General features: G+C 48.3%; 1 protein-coding gene and 1 long non-coding RNA gene across 2 annotated transcripts in view; one reads left to right on the plus strand and one right to left on the minus strand.

Moving 5' to 3' along the window:
• Pdzrn3 (PDZ domain containing ring finger 3) overlaps positions 1-6,482 on the minus strand; it is a 226,564-nt gene extending 220,082 nt beyond the window's left edge. Inside the window, exon 1 of the mRNA XM_005071214.4 lies at positions 5,654-6,482. Within this exon, the coding sequence (XP_005071271.1) occupies positions 5,654-6,376 (723 nt within the window). The 5' untranslated portion in view covers positions 6,377-6,482. The remainder of the gene's footprint in view (positions 1-5,653) is intronic.
• Positions 6,483-6,771: 289 nt separating this feature from the next.
• On the plus strand, positions 6,772-10,659 carry LOC121136556. The gene is made up of 2 exons (XR_005873573.1): positions 6,772-7,734; positions 8,058-10,659. It is a non-coding gene; the product is annotated as an uncharacterized LOC121136556 (long non-coding RNA).
• Positions 10,660-11,082: the final 423 nt, after the last annotated feature.

Raw genomic sequence — 11,082 nt, forward strand, 5'->3', positions numbered from 1 at the left:
CTGTGAATCAAGCAACAAGCAACAAGGATTCTCTAGTCTCTGCTTCCATCATGCTGGCATTATAGGTGAACACCGCAGTGTACACCTTTAATATGAGTGCTGGGGATTCAAACTCAGGACCTCAAACTTACAGAGAGAGAGAGAGAGAGAGACAGAGAGAGAGAGAGAGACAGAGACAGAGACAGACAGAGAGACAGAGAGAGACAGAGAGACAGAGACAGAGACAGACAGAGAGACAGAGAGAGACAGAGAGACAGAGACAGAGAGAGAATGAGAGAGGGAGGGAGGGAGGGGGAAGGAGGGAGGGAGGGAAGGAGAGACTACAGGAGAATTCTACTTAATGAGGGTGATGTATCAAAAGACTAACATATGTCTGTGCACAGGGAACCCTAAGCCATGAAACCTACTGGATGCTTTTCTTCCCTTTTAAGCATTCTATGCTCTAGTCCAGTGAGAACTACGGACACAAGGATTCTCATGTATCAAACACTTACCCAGAGAGACAGGCATCACCTCTGAACACTAAGAGAACCACTTATACATAAATCTCAGGAGGATTTCCAACCTCAACTGTTCAGTTATACCCCTTGGCTCCAGTATAGCTAATATATCTGTAAACCAAATCCTTACCTTCTTTGCAAATCACTGAAACTGAATACAACTGTCAGCCCACATTTTTTCAGCGGAAACAAGCCATTTTGTTAAATACACTAAGGAATGGCTATTTGCTAACTTGTCAGAAATAAAGAACACCCAATGGCAAACACTGTAGATTCATTTCAAAGCCTTCACACATCTGGAATACTTTTTGATGTAATTATTTGTTAAATTAACTTGTTTCCACTTCTAAATGGCCAAAGCAGTTTCGGGGATTTGGTACTTTATACAACTTGATCTGGGTGGATCTCATAGAAGAAAAATGATGTCTTCCAACAACCTGGAAACAATTTGAGGGGTGGATGGCATAGGAAAACATATTGTTTGTAACACAAGTCCATTCTTCATGAACAACCCAAAAGGTTTTTATGGCCAATAAGAATGCCCATTCAGTACTTATGACACATAGGGTAAGGACTCTTAACAGTGAGGAGACAGCCCTCAAACAGACAGACCTTTCTAATTACAGAGTTATGACTAGCATACATTCCAGAACAAGGGAGAGCTTCAGGACACCAGATATCATCTATAAGACCAGAGAAGCCTAGCTTCTGGATGTAGTGATGCTGGACCAAGATGGAAAGGATAAGGACTGAGTTATTTACCGGGGAACAAACCTAAGTGTTGACAGAAAGGACCAGGGCAAAGGTAGAGAAGTAGGAAAGGAGTAGCTTCCCTGGTGAAGCATAATTGGAAACACCGGTTCCAGGTAGAAAGTAAAGCAGGTGCAAAGGCCCAGGGGGAGTCAGTCAGGTGCTGGCAGGGTTACTCACAGAGTCCTCAGAAATCAGAGAAGTTGACACCAACAGGCAGAAGCAGTAGGATGCAGTTTGATGGACTGTTTGCCTCCCCCCACCCAAGGCGAAGAGTACAATGGAGAGTGAGATGGGATTTACATTTGTAAGAAGTTCTCCCAGTGCTAGGTGAGGGATGGTGTGAAACCAAGGGTGTAAAGAGGAACTTCTGGTCCAGGCAGATGATGTTGGGATGGCAGAGGTTGAAAGAAAGGCCAGTTCTGTTCCCCACTGAGGAGTAACTGCAGCTACATTTGACAGTCACAGCCTGGGGAATCCTGCTCTCTTGCCTGTGCTGATGGCTGATGGATGCCAGGGTATGTGGCTACACACTCCCCACCACTAGTCACACAGGCACAACAGGAAGAAGCCAGTGCAAACATCAGCTGTGCTGAGGGTGAAAACCTCTGACTGAGATGGAAGAGGCTGTCTGAATGACCTAGAAAAGAGTGGATAGGTAGGTGCAAGACAGGTTTAAAAGGTAAACAACAGGACTCCATGACTGACTGGACACCAGGAGTCAAAGGGCAAAAGAAAGCACGGGGATGAGCTTCAAGTTTTACCAAGAGCTTCTCCTTTGCCAGAGGGCCAAACCAAACTTAGTCTGGAATGCTTTTGCTCTTATAGACAGGTAGGTAGGTCAGGGTGGGAAACTGAGGGTCGGAGCGTTTCTTGAACTGAAGTATGGCACCCATGCCAGGCCTACTACCAAGAGATGTGGCCTCAGGCAAGTAAAAGGTATCTTCCTAGACCACTGCTGTTGATGTCAGTTTTAAAATCTTGTCCTGGTTTTTAAATGTTTAGACAATGATCCAAAGGGTAGGGATTAATTCACCAGCATGTATGAGGCTCCAGACCCCATTACCAACACTGCACAGAGGAAAAAGAATTCACAAAGAAAGACGGGGGATGTAGCTCAGTGGAGGATACTTACTTAGTATGTGTGAGACTCTGGGTTCCTGAGACTGTTCAGTGGGTGAGACTGTGGGATGTGGGTTTTACCTCATTTTCCAAGGATTCCTAGCACACTGAGGTCCCCCAAAACACTAATAATACTTTAACCAGAGTAAACCACCTGATTCCGTTCAGCTAAGCCCAGGTTTTCAGGTGTTGTCAAAAACTGAATCTTAAGACTCTATGAAGAATGCCATACTATTTAGGAAGCAATTTTATTGTGTGCTTCAGTTTACAATGGAGAAACAAACACTAGGATTTAAAAAAATATAAAATTAAAGTTTTGTATCGGAGAGTTTCCAGGCAACCCAAATCCTTCTGCCTCTGGCAAAGAATAAACAGAACCTAGGAGGGACAGAAAGTTGGCCCAATGAAATACACAAGTCCTTAAACAGTTCCCAGTAGGAGGGGTTACAGCTGACACAGGAATTACTGACTCTCTCAGCAAAGGCCATGGGGGTTAACTTGGGGACAAGAGGAGCAAGCTTCCCTAAGACCTGGGCTGAGGCTGGCTAATGGCTGAAGTCAGGGAAGGCAACCAGGGCAGTTTTTGGATCAGGACATCCTTGGCTGTCCCCAAGCCTGGCACAGAGTTCCACGTAAGTCCTGAGCAGGGCTCCAACTCCAGGATGGAGATTTCTGTCTCTCAAAATCAACATCTTGTTCCTAAGCATAACACCCTTGATTCTCTGCCCCACTTACCCAACAGAGCCTCCAAACGCATCCACAATTTTGATGCAAGTATCATATTTTTGATTCGAAGGGAGTTTGCCCAAACATCCCAGAAAGAAAACAGAAAGGCAAGAAGAAATAATAAACTATCTCAACAATGAATGATGTATGAACTCAGAAGGAGTGAATGACTTATTTATAAATAAGCGCCACTTGTAAAACGACACAGGAAACCCAGATGACAGCATAAACAAGAGACACTGGGGAAAGCCTTTACCCCAAGCCTGGCGCCTGACTGAAAAAGCAAGCTCAACCCTCTGTTTGGGTGAGCTGCAAGCTCACACCAGTCTTTTGTGCGCCTGTGCGGTCCTCTGTGAGCCTTGGAGCTGTAAATATTTGCCCTTCGCCCAGAGCTGGCCAGCTGTGGAGACTGCAGCTGACAGACAGTCCAGAAGCCAGCAAGGGGGTGAAGGGTGGAAACTTGCAAGCCCTGAGTGCAGGCATGGAAGAAAGAGCAGGGGAGGGGAGGGGAACAGAGCAGACGCAGGTCCCTGGGGCCCCCTTGGGCAAATATGCTCCCCTCTCTGCCAGGCCATCTGGAGCAGGCAGCCAGTGGCAGCAGCAGGGTCTACACCCCATCCCAGGAAGCAGAAGGACCCAGCTGTTGAAAATGTGGCACTCTTGCTTGAAGGCAAACCAGCAGTTCTCAAGTGGGGGGATCGAGTCTCCTAGAGGACACTTGACAGTATCTGGAGGCAGTTTAGAGGTGTTGGGGTTTGGCACCTGGAGGTTATAGCCAGTGATACTGTTCAGTGTTCTACAGAGTACCTGCCAACAGAGGTTCCCAGGACACTCCACCCCAACAGCAAAGAGTTTCCAAGCCTCCAAATACCAACACACACCTTGACTGAACCAAAGTCTAGTAAACCCTGTCTTCACTGGGAGGCAGAACCTGAGTCCACTCCTTTCTCGTGAGTACCACTACGGGGGTTTGATCCGGTTATATAATCCCCCACCCCCACCTGTCAGTTCCCTCATTTGTAAGGGTCGGATGAAGTGTGAAGTACGTCACCTCCCACGGTTGTTGGCCCTTAACAGAGTAACTGGTACCGGCAGTTATACAGAGACATAACCCAACGATGGAACCCAACGATGGCTAAGAACCGACCAGGGCAGCGGTTCTTAACCTTCCTAGTGCTGTGACCTTTGACCGTAACACACTTCCTCATGTTATGGTGACCCCCAACCATAAAATTATCTCGTTGCTACTTCATAACTGTAATTTTGCTACTGTTAGAACGGTAATGTAAATATCCATTAGGCAGGCTATCTAACAGGTGACCCAAATGGGATCGCAAACCACAGCATGAGGAGCACTGGACTAGAGACACGTGGTCAAAACCCACTTTTGAACTTTAAAGCCCTGACCTAAGTATAAGATTGCTCCTCCAGGAGGCTTAGCTTCCCATCTACAGAATGGCAAACACTGTCCCTAGGTTCCTTGCTGGGGGGTGGAGGAGTAAGAAGAAAGACATGAAATGGCTTGGAAGAGCTGAGGAGGTAAACCCTGGGGTGTGGAGGCTGACATAATTACCCTGGTCAGCAGTGCCTAGGAAGGCACAGGAGTGATTTACCATAATTGCAGGTACTCTCAGAAAGGCACCGCGCCAGGCCATTTCCTTCATTCTCACCTTGATGGGAACAGCATCCTTTTTCACTGGAGGTAAACTGAGGCACCTGTAGAGGTTAAGCCTAGCTGGCTACCGCAAGGTAGAGATCTGAAATCATTTCTAATTCCAGAAGGCTGGCTCCTAATTGTCACTCTCTAGTTTCCGGGGTAAGGGGGACTTTGGCTTCTTTCTGGATTGCCCAAAAGAATACTCCAAGGGTGCCTGTCTGCCTGTGTTTTCCTGCTTTAAGTCTTTAGAAAGCATAGTTTCCAACTTCAGAGGGGTTAAGCTGTGTGCTCAAGGTCAGCCAGTGAGTTGGCAGGAAGGCACACGTTTGAATCCAGCCTTACACTGGGGCCTCTCTCCTGGCATCCTTTCCAAGCTGCCTCACAAGGGCTCTGGGCTCCCCTCATTATTTCTGGAGTCGCGGCAAATCCATGGATCCAGGTCACCGTGCACTGACACATCCACAAGGACCATGGCTCAGATCTTATGACAGGATGAACAGCTTCCCCGGCATCACCAGGGGCAAAGCCCTTCAACACGACTGTGACTCTGGAGCCAAGTTCTCCCTTTCCTTTTCTACACTTGGTTGTAGGTTCCTTTTGGTGTTTGCAGACAACTCTCCATCCCCCACCCCCACTCCGCCCTAACTGCTGTAGCTCCACCTGGCCCTCTATGCCCTGCCTGTTGGGACCAGACTTTCTCAGTTCAGATAAGTAACTTCTCGAGGAGTGACGCAGCTGGCAAACACAGCCAAGACGGGGGAGAGGGGGGGTGAGAGGTCAGAGATGCACCCAGGAAGATCCTAGCATCCCTATACTCAAAGGACCAGGGCGCGCGGCTCTGGGTCAGCTAAGGCGCCTGCCTAAGCAGGAGGGGAGGCCACAGCCAGAGATTGCCTACCTTGCCGCCGGGCGGCGCGGCCACGCAGCGGCTGAGCGAGTCGAGGCGCGCGCTGTACTCGGTGAACTTCTTCTGGTAGCGCAGGGCGGTCATCTGCAGTTCGAGCTGCGCGGCGGCCAGCTGCGCCACCAGCGACTTCTCGCGCTTGCCGGCCCGCAGCGCCTCCTTCTTGAGCGCCTTGTGCAGCGCGCCCAGGCGGGCCTGCAGGGCGCCGTTGTGAGCCCGCAGAGCCCGCGCGCAGCAGTGGCCGCCCGCGCGCTGCTCGCCGTGCGTCAGCGGCAGCCCGCAGCCCTCCTGGCAGCGGCCCACGGGCCGCGCGTCGCACGCGTCGCGCATGTGGGCCTCCACGTCGCGTCGCAGCAACAGCTGGCCGCAGCCCGCGTGGCGGCAGCGCGCGGGCGCGAAGTCGCAGCGCTCCAGGTGCTCGGGCAGCTCCTGCAGCTTGACCACCCGGCCGCAGCCCCGCGCCGCGTGCGCGCACTTGATGTCCAACTTGAGGATGAGGCGCTTAAGCGGCAGGACGTGGTTGAGCTCCTTGGCCGAGAGGCGACCGCGACAACGCGCCGGGCAGCTGCCCTCCTGCACTACCCAGGGCAGCACGCAGCCGGCGCAGAATACGTGGCCGCACGGGGTGGTCAGCGGGTCCTCCAGGACCTTGTGACACAGCGCGCACTTCAGATCGGGGTCCACGTCGCCGTCGAAGCGGTCCAACTCGAAACCCATGGTGGCGGCCGGGGCCCGGTGTCTCCGCCGGGCGACCGGCCGCCCCCTCCCTGCCTCCCTGCGAGGCGGCCCAGACACGCCGGCTACGCCGCCCGCTCTCCAGCTAGCTCTCCCAGGACTGAGCCTAATTGCTCCAGACTTCCTCGGAAAATGCCCGAGGAACAGGACTCCTCCGGCCGTATTGGCTCGAGCGCGAGCGCACTAACATTCTGCCCCAGCGGCCTTGCGACCCTCACTCTGCCAAAGCGAGTGAGGGAGCGAGGCGGAAGAGACTTAGGCGACCACGAAGCAAGGAGACCTGCCAGAGACCGCGAGATGGACCCCCCTCTTAGGGGTCTCCTCTTCGCTGTCTCTGAGGCTTCGCTAAAGAACAAAATACTCCAGCAGAGAGCACCTCGCTCGGTTTGGAGCTGCATCTGTGGCTTTCGCCCAGAGAAGTTTCCTGCAACTCATCGGGACGTTTCACTCCTTTCTCGTGTCTGCTTTTAAGAGCGAAAAATATCTAAGACCCCGCTATCTCTGTATTTACGGTCTTTATTTATTTATTTTATTTTTCTTGGGGGAAAGTTACAGGCGCTGCAGGATGCTCCTGCTTGAAACTTCGGTGGCTACTAGAGGATCTGGGCAGAGTTCATCAGCCAGCCGGAGGTTTCTAGGACCAGAAGGCAAAACTGCAGGAATTGACCCTCCCCTCCAGCTGTCTGGGTGGGAGAGGCCAGAGTGCTTGGCTGGGTCCACTTCTCTTAACACCTCTGAAAAGAGGGCACTACAGTATGGCATGCGTTTTGCCGGGCGCTTCTAAATCCGTCCCTTTAAAAAAACCAGGAGGCAGTGTTGTGAGAGAGCACATTAGCTGCACTTGAAAACTATTTGCCCCGATTACGAAAGCCTTGACTCTGGCAGTGGGAGAGCTGGGGGAGCTTAGAACTTCAAGTCCCTGTAACAACGCCCACCCAGTCATCTAGCTTGTTTTTGTTGTTTTGTTTTTCTTAACTGCATTTTTTTTTGTTGCTGTTTTATCTCCATCTTCCCAACGGAGAAGTTCAAAGAACTGCTGCCGGCGAGCTCTTCTGAGAATTTTGTGTTGTTTCAGATTGTGAGCCAGTCGTACACATGGAGCCTGAGTGTCCATGTTGAAAGAACCTACCAGCCACGCAGAAGCTACTGGTCTATGGACACCCTGCATTTCAACTTGATTGAAAAACCCTAGCCATCCTCGGACGGCTCTAAACGTTTCTCTTTTAAACCGGGGAAGCTTCTCAAACAGAGTTTGCAAGTCTGACATTGTAATCTGCGGAAACACCACTTTTGGGATTCCAGCCCAAGTGGGAAAGTGCATAACATCACCCATGAATTTTGTAGGTTTCTTTTCTTTCTTCCTTCCTTCCTTCCTTTCTTGTTCTCTCTCTTCCCTTCCTTCCTTCTTTCTTCCTTCCTTCCTTCCTTCCTTTCTTTATTTCTTCCTTTCTAATCTCCCAAGGCTATAGACATTCCTAAGAAACACACAGTCAGTCCTGGTGAGAGTGAAGTCAAGTTCTGGAATTCTCATTCAGAATCTGCTGCCAGATTCTCAGGAGAATCTGGAAACAGAAAGCTAAGAGTTTTGTGTTTGGTGTGGACCCAAGAATATGGGATTCCAGTATTCCTTTTGTCTAATTACTTTTACTTCTGTCCCTTCCAGAGCTGCTGAAGACCCATGACCTTCACTATTGAACTGCTTCATTGGAGGGAAAGAATTGCCTTGATGTCTGTAAGGATTAGTGTTCTCAACTGGCCTCTGCAAAGCTGTTGCTAGCCAGATTGTTCAGTGCATGGTTGAGGTCCCCCAGTGGTGTTCTTTAATCCTTCCTGGTGGCATTTGGTGTCTACTTGTGATAGTTTCGTGCCATTGCTTTAATCAATTAATGCATTTCTTTTCTAGCATTCTGAATGATGTGAAATATTCATGACCTCTGCCCCAATAAGCAGCAGCAGGGAAAATCCTCCACTGGTACATTTGTTAAGCTCCTTGTGGGCTCTCACATAATGGTTTAGAAGCAGATTCTTCCAGCCAAGGTGTGTGGGCTTGTCAGTTTCATAGACAAGCTAGTGTCAACAGGGTGATAATCTTCAAACCAAACTGGTTTTGAGGAGCAGGGAAAACTCCACAATACACCATAAATGGTAAATTAGCACTTATCTGAGAGGTACACTTCAGTTCAGAGCAGTCCCTCCACCCATCAGTCTTTGGCCCTTCATGACAGGCTTGGGGGTGGAGGCTGAGAGGAAGAGACACAGCTGAGGCCACAGAGAATCTGTCCCCTATTGTCATTCTGCCCCTTCAGGCAAAATCAAAGTCTTCAGAAAGTCTCTCCTCATTAGTTAACTTTAGTATTAAAATTCTTGGAGGTCAGCAAAAACCAAGCCAAAAAACCCTCCTGGAATGTGAGAGCTGAGGGAAGGGGCATGCATATTGTGGATGGGTTGAAGAGACAGGAGAAACAAGAGACAAAACTGTTGAGAAAAAAAAGAAATCGGAGTATCATCAGTGTTTGTTTTTTATTTTGTTTTCACTAGTGACACATTCGGGTGGGACCACACTTTGTTGTGGGGCTGCCCTCGCATTCTGGGACAGTTAGCAACATCTCTTGGTGATGCCCACAGATGCAGTGGCAAAGCACCACTCTAATCCACCATGTGTGAATGAATCTTGAGGAAAAACTGAGAACCACCACAGTGTTGGAGGGCAGGCTTCTCTTCATTCTACAGCTGGACACTAGCAGAAGCCGCACTCCCAGCTGGCTGAAGAATCACGTGGTATAAGCAACACAGTGAGAGGAGACTACTACACTGAACGGTGGAGACTTCATGCTAGCAAACATGCAGCCCAACTACCAGAAGAGGAATACTAGACGTGGCAGGCCTCCTGACCTGGATCAAGCACTCGCTCAACTGTCTCAGAAGCATCTGAGTGTTGAAATATGGACAATACTAGACAGATAGATTGGTTAGTTTGCAAATCTTTATAGTCTTCACAATCTCTACCATCACCTTTCTTTTTATAACCTTGTTCTGGGCTTTCTCCCATCCAAATCCTAACCAGGTTTGACCCTGCATGGCTTCTGAAATCAGGCATTCAGGGTGGTACAACCTAACTGGCCTCATTTCATATTCCCATTCTCAAGTCAGACAATGGGATAGTTTGTATCATAAGGAATGGAGGTAGAGAAGAGTGTGTGTGTGTGTGTGTGTGTGTGTGTGTGTGTGTGTTTGGGTAGGGGGGAACAAGGTAAGAGACATCAAGAGTGAGATTTACAATTTCAAGGGTTCCCCAATAAAAAAATGTATCATAGGTTATATGGGTAGTATCAGGCCTAAAAACAAAACTCAGAATCTCAGGAGCCATTAATAAAGAGGAAAATTTCTATTTGGAAAATGAAATTTTTTTCCAGCCTACCTTCTAGTATTACCACCCAATATCTTTTCCTCACAAACAACAACAACAAAACCAAAAACCACCTCTTAAAAGCCCTACAGCTCAAGTCTATGATCTAGGAACTTCTTTTAATTTTTCTCTTGGCACTTTCTCCTCCACTCTCATTTACTCAGTCTGTAAAATTATGATAATGTTAATCATTGCTTACCTAGCATACGGTAATAATTGCTAATTAACTAATTTTTATATGTAGAAACCTGTGAAGACATTACACAGGTGCTAGGCATTATTATTGTCTGGTGGTGATGAGGAACGCTGTCCTGTTTGAGGGAGGCTGGTTATAGTGTCTGCTTACTCTCCATGGGAATGGAAGCTTATGAGCCCATCCCATGCATCATCTCCTTACCAGTTAGTTTGACAAGCAAAATCCTGAAGTGAGATGGTACTTGTCTAAGAGCCTGCCACAACTAGTGTTGTGGCCAGTGTTTTGACAATTGGGAACTCTGGGGCAGAAAGTCATTTGCTCTGGCATGGGCATCTGCAGGGAGTCTAAGCATCAAGGATACAAAGTTGCAGCTCTCTAAAGGGTCACCTGTTCTTTGGGTATAGCACATAATCACCATAATTTAAATGCTGTTTCAGGCCTGGGAGAAGATGCACTTGGAAAATGTAAAGTGCTTGCTATAACTGAGGCTCTGAGTTCAGCTCCCCAGTACCCAAGTGCTATCCCAGTGTTAGGGAGGTGAAGACAGACAGACCCCTGGGTTCACTGGTCAGCAAGTCTAGCCAAATTAGTGAGCTCCAGGTTCGATGAGAAACACTGTCTCAAAATAAAAAAGCATAAATAAATTGAAGTGTGGTTGTGGAAGACATGCAGTGTCAATCTCTTTACATGCACCCACGTCCTCAGAAAAAGGCTTACCATTTGCTTTATTTCTTTGTGATTTTTAAATATCATTTTTTTACAAGAGAATATCTATTCTTATGGGATGGCTTTGGGCAAATGATTTTTGAGTCATCAGCCAACCAAGAAAACTGTGACATCAGTGTTCTTTGAAATATTGTCCTGAAACTGTTGTTTCAATCCCCAGATCAAATGGACGCTCTTGATTTAAAAAATCAAAACAAAACATTCACGAGATTAGTTCTCGAACAGCATGCCATTTCTAAGGATAATCGTTTGTTATATTTCAGCAAACAAAAGCCACTTTAACCATTCATTCTCTTTCCACTGTTGCACAAGTATAGACATGAAATGTTTCCCAAGGTTGGCTAGGAACTTTGGGAGACA

Source organism: Mesocricetus auratus, unplaced genomic scaffold, assembly GCF_017639785.1.
Source record: "Mesocricetus auratus isolate SY011 unplaced genomic scaffold, BCM_Maur_2.0 Super-Scaffold_100676, whole genome shotgun sequence".
NCBI classification, from domain to species: Eukaryota; Metazoa; Chordata; class Mammalia; order Rodentia; family Cricetidae; genus Mesocricetus; species Mesocricetus auratus.